The 19,466-nt window shown below is 40.7% G+C and overlaps 1 protein-coding gene and 1 long non-coding RNA gene across 3 annotated transcripts in view; one reads left to right on the forward strand and one right to left on the reverse strand.

Moving 5' to 3' along the window:
* The window catches only part of LUZP2 (leucine zipper protein 2), a 279,647-nt gene that overhangs the window by 215,313 nt on the left and 44,868 nt on the right, over positions 1-19,466 (forward strand). For both annotated transcript variants that reach the window (XM_029582400.1, XM_029582402.1), the window contains exons 8-9: positions 10,189-10,263; positions 11,695-11,847. In XM_029582400.1, coding sequence (XP_029438260.1) covers positions 10,189-10,263; positions 11,695-11,847 — 228 coding nt within the window. The remainder of the gene's footprint in view (positions 1-10,188; positions 10,264-11,694; positions 11,848-19,466) is intronic.
* Positions 1-19,466, reverse strand: part of LOC115079183 — a 267,455-nt gene that overhangs the window by 47,589 nt on the left and 200,400 nt on the right. The window lies entirely within an intron of this gene.

Here is a 19,466-nt window from a genome sequence, read left to right on the forward strand (position 1 = left end):
CGAGGGCTCCTGCACCTCCATATGCTAAAAATCCCTTGGGATCCAGTGGCTGCAGAACGGAGTTTGTAAGGGGCCCTGAGAGTTGACAGGAAGTGGGTTCACCTTAGAGAGAGGCATTCTTGGGTGTGTTCTTCTGCAGCAGTTTAACTGCAGGACCCATGTGAAGATAACTGAGCCCCTGAAGTCAATTTGGGAAAAAAAACTTTGGGAAAGGTAAAAATCCCACAGTGCTTGAGTTAAGTCAGAGGAGGACATAAAAGGCCAGATGCAGATTGAAGGGTCGAGAACAGTCCTGCTAGGAGCCCAAGAGCGATGCCACCAGTAGGGTCTCCATTCACTGTGCAAGTAGGGGCAGTCGGGTGTTGAGAACCTGGCAATAAGGCAGATTAAAGCATGGGACTGGAGAGTCAGAAAAGCCAAGAGTGCTGTCCATTTAAAATGCCCACTGAATTAAGCTATGCAAATGCCCGTAGCTCCTTCCTAGAATCTGGTTATAAAATGGTTTGAGAGCGTCCCGCCCTGTCTTTGTGAAGAGGGAACATTTCTTATTTCCTTCCCCTGATTAGGAGAGGCCGACCTGTTACATAAAGGTCAATTCAAACCCAGAGATCTCTAGGTGCCTAACTCTGTATTTAGACACCTCGATCCCTTTGAAAATTATCCTCATGGGGGCAATATTTCACACTACCCACGTTGTGACGAAGACCCCGCAGGCTTTTTGCCCACAGGCCTTGCATCAATTTTCAAAGCCAAAGTGTGCAGGGGCCTTCCCTTTGAAACCTGCCACGGGCAAAAGAAATGCAATGGGCACTAGGGGTGTGGAGGACAAAACAGTTTGGGTGGTGTCATTTCATGTCATTTGGAGGCAAATTTCTGTGTCATTTAGGTTTCTTCCCAATTTTTTTTTTCATTTATTAAGGTTTTGCAAAAACAATAGAAGGAAGACCACGAAAGTTTGTGATTTTCTATCACTTTGTTTTGAAAACAACATGAAACAACTGACATTGTGTATTGCACTTCCAACACTGCACATCCCTAATGGCTGATAGATGCATGCTGGAAAAGCTCACGTGAAGATGTGAAAACGCTGCCTAAATAGCCACCTTTCCTCCCTCCAGCTCGATAAGTCCCTCTATGCAATGTGGACCTGAAGGTGCACTTTCAGACAGCCGACTAACACCTATTACCTACAGAAATCGCTTTGAGAATTGTCCTCCTAATGTATAGGGCCATTAATATATTTCATTTAAAGATGAAAAAAATTACAGAAAAGCTAAGAGGATGCAAAACGTAATTATCTTGTACTGTCTAAATACATTCACCCATGAGCAAACTGCAACAATTTGATGTAATAAACAATTTAATGTTTATGAAAGCATTCCTGCATCTGTAATAACCTGTAACATCTCATGGGGGTTCCTTGCAACATTCTCCACCTTGAATAAAGAGCCAGAGACTCGTCAATTACAAATAAATAATTCCTTACAGTACCAGAGCAGCAGTTACCCTGGTGGGTCTTTTATTAACCTCAAGCTTCAAAGACATTTTTAATACAATAAGTTTTACAGACACTCAGCTAATAAGATAAAATTAAAAATTCAATATTAATTAGCACTGCATTTTAATAAGATGAAAGATCTAGTCATTTGAATTAGGGAAAGAGCACTATTAAAGTTTCTGTACTGTACAGAATGATCCCAGCTATGAGCCAAGGTTAACTGGCATACAATTTCCTTAGGGATTTAAAAAGCTCCCTGGGCACCAAGATTATGGTGCATATCAATCAAGGTACCATTGATCTTTAGAATGAATGAGAGTACATTTTACTGTTGTATATTACTGTAATAGCTTCATAATCTGACAAGGCAAAACAAGTTTGAGAAGCTTGGTATAGCCTTTTAGTCTTAGCAAGATGACCCTTTAGGAAAATGTTCCATAGCTTTCCATAAACTAGCTAAGAGCATTACAGTGGTATTGCATTTCTAATGAACTGCAAAAATCTAATTTAAAGAGCTTTCTATATGCCCCTAAGGTGGCATAGTACCCACTCACTTGGAAGATATTTTTAGTGCTGGCCAGTCTGTTTGAGAGGATCATGCAGGAAGGAGAATGGCGACTTCTTAGATACATCTAGAGACATCACTTACCTTGTGAGCTTGCAGTGTCTGAGTCATCGTGCTGCAGTCTGTGCCCATAGTATACATGCAACCTGTAAAAGCCCTGCCATCTAGGGATGTGCAATCGTTTTTTGACGATTAGTACGATATTTCCTAAATCGTCATGGATCGGGAAACCAATAAAACGATTGCACTTTTCCCGAATTTTCATAAAAAATTATTTTTCGGCTTAGTGTGCACTAACAAAAAAACATTAGTTTTTGTTATATTTTGTTAGCGTGCGCGCTAACGGGAGTTAGTCCGCACTAAGCCGAAAAACGATTTTTCACAAAAAAAAAAAATGCTGATCCGCGGGAAGACTAGATTTTCCCATGGCCACATGAACCTGAAAATGGAAACAACCGGGCACCCGATGCACATCTCTACTGCCATCATCTATTGAGTATCTGAAATCAATGGAGGCACAGGAGATTTTTGAAGCATTTGAAAGTTCTTTGCTGTACTAGTTGATTGTCAAATAGGCCATCTGGATTTAATTTCTAACTGCTCTGTGTTTGACCAATAGCACAATTAAGAGATGAAATGACAGTCAAATGTTTGCAATTATTTCTAATTGATCTCCTATTGTAGGCAGAGTTGCAGCATAGAACCTGAAATTGAATGGAAATTATTTTACTGCTGCAATAATTTACATAAGAATTGGGTCAGCCCAAGAGTCCATCAAGCCCAGTATCTTGTTTCCAACAGCAGTCAATGCAGTACCTGGCAAGATTCCAAACAGTAAATAGATCCCATGCTGCAATTGGGCAGAGATAAGTAGTGGCTATTCTCCGTCTACTGTAACAATTGATGGACTTCTCCTTCAGGAACTTGTCCAAAACTTTTTTAAACCCGGCTATGATAACTGCCTTAACTACATCTTCCAGTATTGAATTCCAGAGCTTAATATGTGTTAAATGAAAAATAATTTTCTATGATTTATTTTAAATGTGCTGCCTAATAACTTCAGGGCATGTATTTTTTGGAAAGAATAAATATTTGATATACATTTATCCAGTCTATTCTACTCATGACTGGTCTTAGTGTAAGGCTTTTCTGTTCATAATGTTTTAGACAAGCTATTTAAAAGACGAAAAAGCAAAAGCAACGTAACAGAAATACATAACACTTTGTAAAGAAGAAGAATTACTTTTCTTAGGAGGATAGACCAGAGCATCTGACATCAAATGATTGCAATGCCTATCTAGGCTTTCAACTTACCATTCCTAATACCACAGATCCTACTTGATTGACTTTATACCTGCTTTCCAGGCACAGAAGTTTGACCATTTGTAAGATATCACTGCTTAACCAAGTCAGCTTTTGTTGCCATCTTCTTTGGTTCTCCACAGTTTCATGGAGTTGTGTATATTTGATTATGTATTCTTCAAATTTATTTTTCATCTTTTACCTATGGCACTCTAGTCAAGTTCCAATCAAACATAAAATAATATCCTCACATACAGACAGAAACTACAATAAACTATGAAACAGTTATAAACATCCCTTGGCATCTAAAACAAAAAATATAATTATGCTTTAACTTATTCTCTGTGTATACAGTAACCATCCTACGGTCCGATACAGTGTGGAGCGCACTGTTACCCCGCAATTGGACGCACGTTTTGGACATTTCCTCAGTCTAATCCTCCAGCACCTCCAATCAAATTTCCCAAAATGAATCAGTGAAAGCTCTCTCAAAAAAGTGCAGTTCTCATTTATTTTCTGAATGATAAGTAAACAGTTGTCAGTCATGTGTCTATAGGAAAGTGGTTCCATAAACATGGCACACAAGATCTAAACGCTCGTTGCCTCCTGGAAGCCAAGTAAACTTCCTTCCACACTGATTCCATGAGCAGAGCTCCTTCCAGTGAGCGTAAGCTCCAGCCAAGGGAATACCATTTCAACTTCTCTTGTATGGCACCCTGGCCCTACCAATGACAAACTCAATCTGAGATTCCACCAGCAGCCAGCAGAGTACTTTCAGGTCCTCATCCACATCCAATCCATCAGCTTCCCTGTCCCCAACCCCAACCTCCATCTCACCCCAAGCTGAATATGTATATTATATTCTGGACATTACTGCTTTTATCATCAGAGCTATGCTTAATTAGCTTTCATATTAGTGCTAATCTTCATACAGGCAATTATCCCACATATTTCAGAATTTAATTCAGAGGAACGTGCATTAGACAGATGTACAGTGAAAGCATTATGTGTTAGTAGCACTAGTTTACAGCTGCACACCTTCTATATTTCAAGAATTCAACCTTGCAAAGTCATTTGAGGACAGTTGTTACTCATTAAAACATGAGCCAGTTCATTTCTGAAGGGAATTCATTGTTGGAATTCACTCCAGTGCTATGCAGGTTTTTCCAGCTGTTGTTATTGACTATATTGCATGGTAATTGGTTAAATAATTGGTTAGTTCTGAATTATCCAAACAAAGATTTACTGTCGGTTAATATGTTTGGATTCAACTCATTTACTATTTCACAACCTTCACTTCGGAATTTGCTCCCTTTGAATCTGAAAATAAGTAAGATGTAAACAATTTCAAAAGTCTATTATAAGTCATCGAAAGTATTATAGGAGTATTTGATTTTCCTACAAAATTATTCCCATAAATATTTTTAATAGTTAATGCCCTATGATTTAAAAATGAAGCTTCTACATTATGGGGCCAAGTCACAAAGGGCCATTAACAGTGGAAAAGGATGGGTGAGGGGGGGGGGGGTCCTGGAGAGGGGACTCCCCGGTCTTAACCAGGCCTTGCGCTTTGAGCTGGTTAGTGCAGTAAATTGCAATCTGCAGAATGTGTAGCTGCTAATGGCCACGCTCTCTTCCGTGTGGCCTTTAAAATGTGTGCGCATTCTGCCTAGCTATACCCTTAAGGACCTGGCTGCTGATTAAACTTTCAAGCACGTTACCATTTCTTAGGATTTGCCTTTAGTGATTTGCACCCTCTATCTCTCGAATGTCTCATCATGCCCTGGGGGTCTTCACGGAAAATAGGATTTGATTCCATGAAGGGCAATTACTATTATGGATGCATGTAAAATAACAAAAATATTCACTTTTACAACACAACCGGTTTAATACAGGATGGGGAAATTCTCAAACTTGCCCACCTCGTTGGAATCCACGTGGGCTGTCTTAGTAGGTGTGCTTTACCCGAATTTCCAAAGGGCAAACACAGATTTTTTTCTTCTGTTTGGAAATTCGGGTTAATGGATACATTAAAACTGTCCTCACAGATTGCACCTGTACTTTGGTGCAGGTGTTCGAGAGGGGACAAATAGCGCCCGTACTTTTGAAGGCGTCATGTATTCCCCCGACCTAAGCACACTCAATGGAATGCCCCTCTTTATTGTGACCCGTGCCAACCTTTTCTCTGTGGAGTACAATTTCTAGAAAGGCCAATTTACCCAGATAAATCACTATTTACCTATGTAAATGACACTGAAGATTGTCATCTATCTTTCCTTAGATTCCAAGACTGATACTCTTAGACAAAAAAAAGACAAGGTTATCATAAAATTTGTATTCCACTGAAGTTTCTAGTGTTGCAAAATATTACATATATTTAAAAAAGGGCAACGAAGTTCCTCAGATTTCATCTAAAGTGCCAATTTGTCATAAAATAGAATGGCTGCACTTTGTGCTAACATTTGTAGCTAACACATCCTTCATTCAAGGTGCTCTTTCCGGAGATACCAATTGTCAGATTCAGTGCTGTGGTATAATTTGGTGTTTTGTATTCTCACCGAGTCATCAGGTTCTGATTGGAGTACACATAACATGTATTTTTGTCTTGAATTTAATATGGGCTGCTGCTGTGCCCCGGGTCAATGTCATACCAGTTAGTAATATATAAAAATAAATAGCTCATCATTTATCAAAGGAGAAAAAGGTAGACAAACAAAAAAGACAAAGAAGTATCAGTGCATTTAGAAACATTTAGAGCTGGCAAGATTGCATTAGAAGCTAAGAATGCCACCATTTGCCCTTTCTACTGATGAGTAAGAGTCTCTCAGTGTTATTCATATGCAAAAAATTCATAATGCTTCATTAAAAATTTACACAGTGAAAGAGATTACCATCTGGTTCCATTTTCTTGTCCCCTTCTCCTTTATAAACGCAGAACACAGACTAACTTCTGTTTCATTATGTACATTAGCTGAATTACCAACTGTGGCATAACAAAAATGGTGAGGAGGGGGGTCACAGACTGTGACGTGGGCACCTAAGTGTCCGGCTTCAGTAAAATACTGACGCAATTTGAAAACGAATGTACAAATCGATTCTGGAGGAAATTATGCTCAGTCTTCTCCATGGTAAGTGCACAGAATTAGTCTTGAGTGCTGTGCTTGCAACAGGAAGCACCAAATGTGCAACTCAAGAGCCAAAGTCTTCTCGCCATGTGGGAACTGTCTGCAGTCTCCTGCTGTCACTTACCGATGGCTCCTCTGTGTGCATTAAGTCTGGCCAGCCGCGTCCAGCTCATGGTTCTCCTTTTCTTTCTTTCATTCACTATTCCTTTAGGTTGCTAGTTTAGTTGGAACCAACTTTCACTGCGGCTACTGCCCTATGAGCCTTCATTTGCATTGACCCAAGGAATTTTCCCTTGCCCTCCCCCCCTTAAACTCTCAATCCATCATGCAACCCAACATGTAGCAGCCAGGAGTAACAGGCCACAGATCTCTCTCGAAGCCGGTACACATGTGTCCAGAATCTGACTACTAGATGCCGTTGTTGTCTGATGACTAAGACATCTTCCTTAAGGGAGCCGTGAGCATCCGCAGCCCTGCATAGGCCAAAGAGTAGTAGTGGCATTTGGGTTGTTAGGGACCTGGGCAAAAGAGTCATTTTGGGGTCTTATAAAAGCTTAATTTAGGTGATCTAAAGCAAGTCAGTCATTTTTTATTTCAATTTCATTTTGGTCTATGCTAAAAACTGCAATGATGTTATTTTAAATCAATATTGATAATAGAAATATTCAAAGTTTTGGGGAAACCCTATAGTGTGGAACACTGGACAATTGCCCAGTTTTCCCTCCTTTAAGGCCATCATTACAAGGAGTAGAAGCTGGAGAACTGAATCCAGGTGTCCCGCTACCACTGTGCTCTCCAGCTTGTCCCACTGTCTGTTTCTTAAATGCCCACAGCCAGTCCCTCGTCCATACACACATCTGCATGCACCCTAAGTTCACACGCAGCAACGGCATGCATGCATAATGAAGCAGTATCTGGATTACCGTACCCTTGACATTCATTATGCTTTCATCCCATAATGTTTATGAACATCATTGACTACGATGTATTAGGTCTTGAGACACTAAAGAGATTGCCGGGTCTCTCTCATCATTGGTATTATATCTGACTATGAGGCCATTTAGCATGCGTAGTTATGGGCAATGGAAATATATGTACGACAAGCCCCATGCACATCATTTCCCTTCAAACTTTATCACAAAGCTCTTTACTACGCCTCTCCAAAGTGTAGTTACATTTTTTTTTTTTTTTCAATAGTGCATCTGCGAAGTGGTTATCAGGCATACTTGATCTCAGTGGTCATAGCTAACAAGCTGCTCTGCATAATCTTGCTTTGCAGTACCTCGTTAGCAAGCTTTTTATGCTTAAACTCGCAAAAGAGAAAGCAGTATGCATGATAAAAGTGCTGTTACTGCGAGAAAGATAAATTATGCCCAAAAAGTGCAAATAGCGTACGTAACCAAGTTTATACGCACTAACATTTTATTGTGCGTTCTTGTAGATTTTTTATTTTTATTTTTACTTTTCGTACACTTTAGTACATTGGCCTCTATAAAGTCTATGTGGAAAGAAGGATTTTTCTGTTTGCACGCAGTGAGCAATCCAACTTTCAGCCATTGATATTTAAGTTCACACCTTTCTAGTGATGTCCACACCTCTAGGAAGGGGAGAGATTTTCATCCCTAATGGAAAGTTAATCTAAATTCTTAAGCCCTTTGGGTTCTACTGAGGGTAACTTAGCCCCTGCCCCTCCACAGTTTTATATTTTTTTTTCTTGTCCTTGATTTGTTTTAAATATTAAAGCAGTAAATCCTCCTTGGTGTTTTGTGCTATTTATTAACTTGAAGTCTGAGGAGTCCTAGACTGCTTTTATAAGATTCTGGTGTGGCTGGGGCTCCCTGCTTTCTCTAACAGTTGTTTCAAAAGTGGAGGAGTAGCCGCCTAGTGACTAGAGGAGCGGGCTGTGAACCGGGGAAAAGGCGAGGTGCTGCTCTCCTGTTAGGTCACTAAAGTACATTCCATGTGGTAACCCTGAGAGCCTTCTAGCAGTGGGAGGTCCAAGGTAGGCGTGAGTTGGGGAGTGATGGATAGGAATGTCCTTCCCGAAGAGGGGATGGGTTTGGAGGTTGCTTCCAGGAGTCTAGGGAGGAGGTCTTCTCCAGTTGTTGCTAACAGGAGCGCTAGAGTTAGCCTTTCAAGAACGCAGGGCTAGAGTTTAGAAGATTGCCAGAGGAGCAGATGGAGCTCCCCTCAGTAGAGACTAAGAGCCTTTTGGGAGGATAAGGACCCCTCACAGTCTACAAGAACCGCGTCTTCTCTGGAGGGGTCAGCCAAGGAGAAAAAGGTTTTCCTGTCTTTTCACTGGGGCCTGGAGGCAGTAAGGGGCCTTGGTGGGATTCTGAGAGGGAGATGTTTCTTTGCAGCTGTGCCCATTGACAAAAAAACAAAACACCGTGAGTAATATATTGGAGATTTTGTGAACTGCCTAAGCAGCTGCTATGAGTATTTTGAATTGTGTTTATTTTTTCCTTCCTTTCATTGCCTTTTGTTGGACTCTTAATCTTTGTAGCTTCCAATAATATTTTCTCTTTCTGTTTTGGAAGAAACCCTTGGTTATAGACTGCTGTTTCTTTGGTATGTGATTCCCCCCTGGGTATCCCCCGCTGGATAAATCCTGATCAAGGTTTGCAGTCTGTTTTATTTTTCCCACCCCTGCGGTTCTCGAAGGTCACTCCCCTCCCTCCTCCTGCAAAGGCTGCTTTATAAGTTGTTCTCTGTGAGATTCAAGCTTTGGGCTTTGAGATATGGCCACGAGCACATCAGTAGCCTCCTCTGTAATAATGCACCAAAATCTAAAGGCTGATGGTCCCAAAGGGGCTCTGAAGGCTGTCAAATGCATGACACTCAATAGCAAAAACCACTGAGAAATTTACTTATTGATTTTAAAATAATTTGCTTCTCAAATCTGTCCTTCCCAGTCAGGTTTTCAAGATATCCACAATGAAGATCCAGGAGATGAATTTGCATGCACTGCCTCCATAGCATGCACATTTTATCTCATGCATATTCATTGTGGATATCCTGAAAACCTGACTGGCTGGGGGTCCCCCCCAGGACAGGTTTGGGAAGCTCTAACCTAGGGTATTTAGTCCTATATGTGGCCTGAAGTAGAATTTCAGCCTCTTCTACTTAAAATATTCTGTGAATGTTGCTTCGTTTTGCTTGCGTTTGCCACACTCTTCCCTTGCAGGTGGTCATCTGGACATCTGCTAGTAATGAAAACTTTACTGACTTTTTCTGGAGACCTTTTTATTGGACAAGTATACTTCATTTTGTTTAGCTGATCGCTGTTTTCAGTTCTGACTCTTGGTTTTGTCTCTAAAATTGCGTCTTTTCATTGACTTTTTTTGCATTCTCTCTTTTGACTGTGTCACCCATAATTACGAGCTGCAACAGAGTCAATAATATGTAGTTTAATGTCAAGATGGAAGAATGCATGCCAGCTTTCCAGATGCACTAGGAAAAGAAAGAGCTGCCGTAATCTTCCATTAAAACACACTAGAACTTTTTGCATCAAAGGAGAAGGAAGCTGATAGTTTTATTTGGAAAAGGAATGTATAAAGTATTAAAACTTGTCTTTATGTGAAAAAAAAAAATCTGCAAAATCCTAAAACTGAGTTTGCTCATCCCAAAATGCCAAGAAAACTGTCATGTGCTTATTTTATCATTATTTTGCGTTGCCTGTTTCTCGTTCGTAGGCTCATCAGCTATCTGAGCTGGAACAAAAGCTTGCAGTAGCCAAAGAAGAACTGGAAAAGGCATCTCTTGACAAAGTAAGAATATATTTTAGCACTCTACATCTATTAATGCAATCTGCTATTTGTACTTTAGTCTTATTGGGAAGGAAATAGCTACTTTGCTAACTGCTAACATAAGAAATTGACTTTATTCATCAAGTCAGACTAGGGTGTCAGGTTTCGAATTATCTATGACTATCGGGCACTTGATCAGCAGACTAGAATCACTGACAGCTAAGGTGGTCGATACCGCACATCTACAAATCCATGAATGATATCAATTAAAACAACTATCAGAAATCCAATCAAACCAATTAATCCTGAGACATGAATTGAACCAAAAAGGCTTCATAAATATCATTACTGTAAATGTGAACATATCAATCTAGCAAAGAAAAGGTCTAGCAAAGCCAATCAATATAATTGAAGAGAACAGAAGGTTTTTACTATGTGAGCACAAAAGATTTCCCACGAAAAGTAGGAAAAAAAATGGAAGTGTTTGCCTCCTGTGAATTATTTACAAAACTACTCTTGTTTAATTTCATTTCTCATCCCAAACTCATAGAAGCAAATTTCCAAATCATATTGCAATATTTTTAAGTCACTTTTCTATTTCTCCTAGACACATTTCTTTTTTTTTTTAAATAAGGTTTTCCTATTTTTGTGAAAAGTTTTGCCAGATTTTGACTATTCTCACGAAAGTAGTTTTTATTAAACCCTATTTGAAAAGTAGGTCCCCCCTCTCCCCGGAAATAAAAAGTCACTGCTGCATCAGCTCACTTGCTAGTAAACCAGGGTCACCTCAGTGTACATAACAAGCAAATAAAATGAATAATTTAATGTGACATGTTTAAAAAGTCAAGAGCAGTCATACAGTAATTGGTTAATTATGAAATATGGTTCTGTATTAAAATGGTATGCAAACCCAGATAGAGTGACATTGCATGGTAGATTTTGCTGATCCATTTCTATAATCCTGTGACCCTGCGCTAGACTGAACTGGCCATACCGTATAGATTGTCATACGAAGAAACTAAATAATTCACAATCCATATAGTAACATGAACATCTTGGGGTTAATTTAAGACTGGAAGGAGCTAAGGAGCGCGGTAAATGAGAAAGCTTGGATAGAAATGTGTAATCTCATTTGGAAAAGCTTCCTGGATTCTTTATGGTAATTCAACCCCACAATGTCAAAAAGCCAAAGAAAAGAGTGATCTGTAAATCTTTAGAATTTCAGTCTTCACTTTCTTTCTCTTGAGGTGTGACACGTATAATCAATAGGTCAGCTGTGTATGTATAAAATGCTGCTTTAATTTGTTTTAATAAAATCAAATAAAGTAATATGCTTCGGAGATCAGGATGTGTTATGTTCCGAGGACATGAAAAAATAGTTTCTGTACTCTCTTGCATTTGAGTAGATTATAAGGAGTGCATTTTTTTTTTTTTTTTTTGCATTTTTGCCAGGAGTCCCAGCTGAAAGCCCTGAAGGACACGGTGCAGCTCTGCCTATCTTCCGTCTTGCTCAGTCAGCCTCCTGCTACAAAGATAATCCCTTCCAAACCAATATCCCCCGTCACAAATGGCTCCAAAGTTCCGTTTCCACAGACAAATACCCAGGTACCCCTTTCCTAGTCTCCCAAAAGCTTTCAGAGTTCGTCCTGCAAGATCATTAAAGTGGAACATAAAAGGATTTTAAATGCATTGAAAGATTAAGAAGAGTTTTATAGATAATTGTAAGCCTACAGCTATGAAATGACAAACCTTCACTGTTTTGATTTGTTGGGTTTTTTTTTTTTGGTCTGGCAGTGTCCTCTTTGGCTTCCAACTCAGTCAGAACAGGGACAGGGATCCAGTTGCTGACAGCCTTCAGAGATTTCCCCCCCCCCACCCTTATTTTATGTACCCTCCCTGCTCACTTGGTCCGGTCATTGCAGTGACAATCCTAGACCCAGGAGCCGTGCAACAGGGTTCCTTCCAGAGCCCTGGAGTCATAAGTTCGGCCACTAGGTGTCAGCATTATGCAAAGACTGGGACTCCCCTCCTCCCAAGGATGGTGACCGCTGCCTCCAAGGCATCTCCAGCCCTGATTGGCCCCCCCAAGAGCAAGCCCCGTGAATGGCGGCATGCGGCAAATCAGCCGGGCTGGCCCTGCATTTACTTCCTTCATGTGGGTTAAGGGATCCCTTTCTCTAGTTTTTGTAAATGAATTGTATCTAAATGAAGAAAAAAGGTGCATTGCCAGGCAAGGGATGACAAATACAGTTTGTGGTGGTAGTGCCTTTTTCACTGCCTCTTCGTCTTTGTAATTTGTCTGTGTGGTGTATTCATGCAAGGATGAGGAAAGAGTTTGTTGTTAAGCTGAACAAGGTGAAAACGATGTGTTTACAAGCTTGTCAACGATATGGACATTATCAGTGCTCAGGACATGTTGGTTCTCTACTAGCTTATCAAATACAAAGCCAATAAAGGTGGAGGATAAGCAACTGCTTTATGAGCCGAGATGTTTGTTGTTTAAGAAGGTGTTATCTTCTTGCCTGGCATATTTTGCGGACTGATGGGCAAAATGCTACAAACTTGGAAGTGCATGCAGAACTGCCTCATGATCCAGACACGTGGTACCAGAATGTCCTCACAGACGTAGCTTCTTATTTTCAGATACATCACAAGGCAGCCATCTACACAATTGATTACCAGATCTTGGCCACTGTGAACGTTGCTCCCTTCCCCATTTCCAGCCTGCACCCTACTTACATCTAAGAACAAAAAAAAAAAACCCAAAAAACTGATTTTATGTTATTTGTCCAGGTTGCTTGCTATTTTTAATGTTTTCTTGCATAGTGCCTTCACCTTATGAAAAATAAACTGGCCATAGTTATGCAAAAGATAGAACTTTCTAGAGGAGTAACATGTCTGTGGCATACTTTTATCTATGTACCTGTAAAATCACATAGTCCTAACACAATCTAAGTGTTATGGCCACCAGTTCCCAGAGTACATAGTGGCTCCTTTAACTATCGGCTCCCAAGACATCCTTGGTTGGGGGAGGTTTATTTTTCCTCTTTCCATTACCATGCTGTGTCCCTACGCCAGACAACAGGTCCTGGCCCCTTTATCTTCAAGCACATCATATTTCACTTCTGCAGAAATTATATCTCATCCTCATAATCCAAATAGAACTGTTGTGTTCTGATTTGTCATTGTCGAAGGCGTGAGAAAAACCATCTTTAGATAGCAGAGCTCAGCTTCTAAGGCCTTGTTTGAACTCCTACCCTAACTAAAGAAACATTTGTTCTTCAATTATTTTGTAATGAAACCAATTGGTCACACTTGGTACAGAATTAGGATGTAAACATAAGAACACAGGAAGTGCTGCACTGGATCCGACCAGTTGCCCATCAAGCCCAGCATCCTCTCTCTGACAGTGGCCAATCTGGATCGCCCAGAAGCACTTGGCAGATCCCAATATAAAAGTCTGTTTCACATAGCCTCTCCCCAAGAATTTAGAGATGTAGACGCCAGAGTCTGTCTGGCTAATAATTATTTATGCCCCTATCCTCCAGAAACTTGTCCAAACCTTTTTATATATACATTTTCACCCTTATAAACAATATCCATTTTCAAGTTTTATCTTATTTTTATCTTCTGTTCATCAAAGCATATTCTGAAAGATCCTGGGACATATTTTGTATTATTTTTCATGAAAATTCAAATGAATCTACTGTTAATTCCCTAATTCATCTATGAGAATTAATTGCTTCCTTTGCTTTTGGCAAAGGTTTTGCCAGACTGTTCATACAAAAGATTTGGCATTAAATCCCATGGCAAAAGTTTTGACCAAATGCAGAAGTTGACAATATCTTTTTACACATCTTTAGTCATTATTATGAGGACAATTAATATCAAAGAGATTTCTGTGGAAAACCCCCATTTGAAATGCACCCTCCCTCTGCCCCAGTAGAGGGTAAAACTTCACACGTTGTTCACAGGGGGTGGAAATGAAATTTAAAAAAAAGCTGGAGCCCCATTCCCACCGCCAGCTATGTGTTCAAAGGAAAACCCAAAGGGAATTTCTGAAAGGATGAACTATTATCATCAATAAAATCGCAGCATCTTAATGAGAAAAAAAAACCGGCACCAAACTGGAGCAATTTTTGCACCAGAGCAAAATGGTTAAAACTTGTACATATCTGTCCCTGTTGTTTAATTGGTGAGAACTTGGATTTTATCAATATGATTTCCATATCATGCTGACCACGTGGGTCTTGGATAGGGTTGACAATTGGCTGGTATGTATGGTATGGCCTGGCTGTTTTTGTTTTTTTGGTTGTTGTTTTGTTTTTTTTAAGGAAGCCTGGTGGCCAGCAAGAGGCTGGATTTGTTCCCAGGTGTGATACTGTAGGTTGCAGAAAAATGTTGTGATAGCTGAAGGGTCCTATCAAACCTTCCTGTATGTGCAAAGAGGCAATTTAGTGTTGACAGACTTGACGTCCCGCTGAAGGAGTAACTTCTATTTCTGCAGAGCAAATTGGCACCTTATTTTACACTGACTTTACATGGAAATAAATCAGTAAACAATAACTAATAAAAATAAAGTGACCCCTTTTATTGGACTAGCAATAATACATTTCCTGACTCGCTTTTGGGAACTCAGCCGCCCTGCTTCACATCCAAACAGAGTGAGCAGGTAAAAGATGATGTTTGAATATCCAAGTGAATCGCAGTTTATAACGATAATGAGGAGAGTAGCATCCTTCATGCCATTACTATTATGGGATTCACCTTCTTCCTTCACTAATACTAAACATTTATATGGCACTACAAGGTAAACACAGCACTGTACAGAGAGACAGCTCCTGCTCTATGGTACTTACAGTCTAGTCAACAGACACTGAGGAATGACCAACATGGGCAATCGGAAATTGAGGCTATAACAGTGCCTCTAGAGCCTTTGCCTTTTAAAGTCAGAGGGGTGGGTGAGGATTCAGGGATGAGGACCATTTGCTTCGACTAGTTGAGTTGCCTGTAAACATAGTTCCTGTAGATGGGGTGCAGTCGGAATGTTTGGTGGCGTTTTTCTCCTCCTTCCCTTTCAGTCCGTAATGGATGGATAGGTCACAGCGGAATCTACACAGGAATCTGGATAGAATTTTAAATAGAGGGGAATGAATTACTCCCATTACTGAATATAGCTATCACTGCAGTAGAGGCATCTGCAGGAGGCACTCTCTACCACACGGAGCTAACCATTTGGCCACTCACATGAATTGCGACAATCCTAAAATTAGTTGAACACGGGAATGTTCAGGGACGAGCAGACTAGAGATTGAAAGCAATGTCAACAAAAATTTTATTTTTTTTTTTTAGGTGGGATATCAATGTGGCTAAGAAGAGCACCAGATGCACTGATTCAGGAAGGTCATTACAGGGCAATTGGTGAAGCAAGCTGGAAGGCACGAAGCTAGGATTTGGCAATAGGAGATAAGGGCAGAGATAATAGCAACTTCCCTGAGGAACTAAGTTTAGATAGAGTAGGGTACCTGCTCATTCTGTTTAGACCTGAAGGGAGTAACTCCTAAAAGCTACTCAAGAAATGTATTAAATTAGTCTGATAAAATGGTTTTTGACTTATTTTTTGTTTATTGATCTTTATTTCCATACATTCAAGTGAACTAGCACAGCAACCACATTGACTTTAGGCAAACACAGAACTTATCCTCTGACATTTGTAATCAAGTTTCTAATTATATGACTTGATTATGTTTATCATTTTGCCGTCTGCGGATGAGGATGTACAGCACTGCCTGAACATGGTCTTTCCTACAATATTGCACTGTCCTTTATACGAGAGGTGCACAGATTAAAGAAACAGGATCTGGAGAAGCAATAAAAAGAAGAAAGTTAGCATGGCGCCTTGGATCCCGTAACGTGCTGAACTGAAGATATTCCATTATCCTATCTTTTCTAGAGACTCCATTCATTTACTCCTGTGGTTACTTTTCTGAAGAAAGACAATGCCTGTCCTTCTCCACTCTGTCCTAAAGAGTGACTGAGAAGAATTGTTAGTGCAGCTGCAAGAACCTCTCTAAGCTCCTTTAATATGCAAGGACGAAGCTCGTTTGGCCCCGCTGTCTTGGCCACTTTCAGTATTGCTAGTTCCATGAGAGTTCTTTCCAAGAATGGAGTGTTACGTCCTCCTCTATCGTACGTAACCCTGGCCTCTGTCTGTGGGCCTTTTCCAACTCATTCTTCAGTGAACAGAAATATTTGTTCATTATTTCTGCTTTTTTCCTTCTTGCCTGTCACAGGTTCCTCCTCCTGCAGTCTCAGGTTAGTTTGCTCAACAATGCCCTTTATCATTGAAGACCATGATATGATTTAGCTTCATTTTGTAGGATACTTAAACTCATCTGGTAAATGTCAGTAGGAATCTGATGTTCACTGAAGTTCACATTAAGAATAATATTATCTGTATAATTACTGTTTTCAGAATAAATATTGTAGGTTTGTATTATAGTTTTCTAATAATTTAGGTAATGGCTTTTATTATACATTCAAAGACACTGTAGAGAAAAATATTTATTTTAGTAGTTTATAACTGTTAAGTGTCCTTTACTATATACACTGATGCCAGAGAGAGTAGAGATACAGTAATTAGTGAACCCTGGCACTCTCCAGTGGATGGTGACCTGTGTGTTTAACAAATGTGCTGTTTTGGCTCGTGTTCTTTCGTCTAGTCTTCCATTCTTGGAAGAAAGCTGAGGCTCCAGGTCAGAGCACTCAGTTCTTCCAGGTAGAAGAAGAATTTCCTGGGGGTTCAAGGAGGATCCTGAGAGAACCAAGAGGAGCGAGAAATAGTGAAAGGGGAGTTAGTCCCATGCTCTTTGCATTTCACTGAAGATTTGCCGAGTGGATTTCTGGTTGGAGTGAGAGTAAGGACCGCCAGACTGGGAGATCTACATTCAGAGCCTGCTGCTTGGAAGAAGTCAGCAGAAGATCATCTGCTCAGGAATGAGGTTCCAGTTCAGCTACTGGACCAGAATGATCTGCACACCCGAAAGCAGGTACCAAAAAGGGGAAAGCCCTGAGATTGTCCCATTCCCCTGGTAGAGGAAGAAACCCCTAGTGTGCAAAGAATTGCAGTGATTCTGGACCGTGTGTAGTGCGCCTTTGCTATGTGGACCGCACTATTCTTCAGCGTGCGCTCCACTGATTTTAATCCTCTGCATTCATATTCTGTAAAGAGTTTATTTTTTGGACAACATCAGACTGTGTGGCAGTGTGTTATTTGTACTGGAAACTATCAAAACACTTCCTCAAACTACTGTAACTTCTCCCCATCAAGAAAAAACTCAAAGGAGCAAGGGGTGCCTACTTACGCCATCGATCCCAGATGCAGCAGCAGTAGAGGAGGGAGCTACAAATCTGAAGTTATTTTTGAACAAGATTTATATAGCTATATGGATAGATAGATATAGATATTGAATTTTTTATACTATGCATTACTCATAAGAAGGCAGAAGAAGCCTGTGAGGTCTCAAAGGTTTATGCACTACAACATCTTTTTTTTGGTGATTTAAATGGTATCATAGCTTATAAAGAGTCAAATTGTCAAAAAATGATCTGGGCAAAATGTAATAGCATTGATTTCAAAGAGAAATGATAGACTTGCCTTATTAATTTTTATTTCCTGGCAACTGCGTGACTGCCTCACATAAGACAATGCCAAGAACAAAATAAACAAAGCATTAAGAGCATAAAAAGTGCCATCCTGGGTCAGACCAAGGGCCACTGAGCCCAGCATCCTGTGCTAGTCTGGGTCACTTGGAAGTAACTGGGAGATCCCAATAGGAGAGCCTCCTTACCATTTTTAATCGGCCTCCGTTGTACCTTTTCTAGCTCTGCTATTTGAGATGAGGTGACCAGAAGTGCACATTCAAGGTGACTCGAGACAGAGGCAATAGGATATCCTCTGATTTATTTTCCCATTCCTTTTTAGATCATTTCTAACATTCTATTTGCTTTTTTGGCCACCATCGTGGCCAAAATCGAAACATAGTAATTCTGAATCACTAGACCTGTACATATTCCAATTTTTCATTGTTCATTCTTCAGCATTAAAATCTTTACTAAATGGTGTTAAGCATATAGGGCCAGATTTTAAAAACAGCGCTCCATCTCCCGACCCGGGGGCTGTTCCGGAGGCCTCGGCCATGCCCCTGGAACGCCCTCGGGCCGGCACCACGCCCCCTGACACGCCCCCCCCCCGGAACACCCCGAACATCACGCCGCCCACCCGACACGCGCCCCCTAGCGAAGCCCTGGGACTTATGCTCGTCCTGGGGCTTGCGTGTGCCGCCGAGCCTATGCAAAATAGGCTCGGCACGCGCAGGGGTGTTTCAAAAGGGTTACGCGCGTACCTTATGCGCGTAACCCTTTTAAAATCTACCCCCTAATGTTGTAGAAAGATCTTTGGGTCAGGAGTGATTCCCTCTCCTGCCCCTTTCGTGCTGATGGTCTAAAATGTCCTGCCACCTGACCCAAGGTTTTCCTTTACTCTTTGCTGCCTATATGTCCATGGTAAAGGAGAACGTCAAGTCAGCAGACACCATTTTGCATATTGGAGAACTTGAAGTAGAGGTGAATGGAGCGCGCTCTTTCAATGAATAACCTTTCTACAGCATTGAAGAGGGGCTAATTTTGTAATAGCCTGCATAAATTAGACAGCAAATATGCATATCAGTTACACCAATTTTTAAAGTGAATTTATGTATGCAAGTTTGCTTTGAAAATGATCTTACCAAAAGTACCCACACACAATCACCCGACTATTAGGAGGACAATTTATAATAGGCCATCTCTGCTAGAAAAGCACCATTTTACTGGCAGGAAAGTCTTTGAAAATTATGCTCGGGGGGGGGGGGGCAGGGAACTGAAGCAAATGGTCTCTTGGGGGGAACCAACTAAGGGCAGAGGCATTGGGTGCAGAGGAGAAATGAGATCTGGTGCGCTGCTTTGCCCTAATCACTAAGGTGGGGGTTCATCAGACCATGGAGTGCCCTTTCCTCCATTTTTTTTTTTTTGGACGGGGGGGGGGGGGGCAATGTGTTGGAGCAGAACAGGCCAAAATTTAGGTATAGGCAACATAGGCAACTGCCTCCGGAGCCAAATTTTGATAGGTATTCTAGAGTTGCCACTGCTGCTATGCTTCTATCAGGTCCCACCTCCCAGTTGCATGC

Source organism: Rhinatrema bivittatum, chromosome 17 (assembly GCF_901001135.1).
Source record: "Rhinatrema bivittatum chromosome 17, aRhiBiv1.1, whole genome shotgun sequence".
NCBI lineage: Eukaryota > Metazoa > Chordata > Amphibia > Gymnophiona > Rhinatrematidae > Rhinatrema > Rhinatrema bivittatum.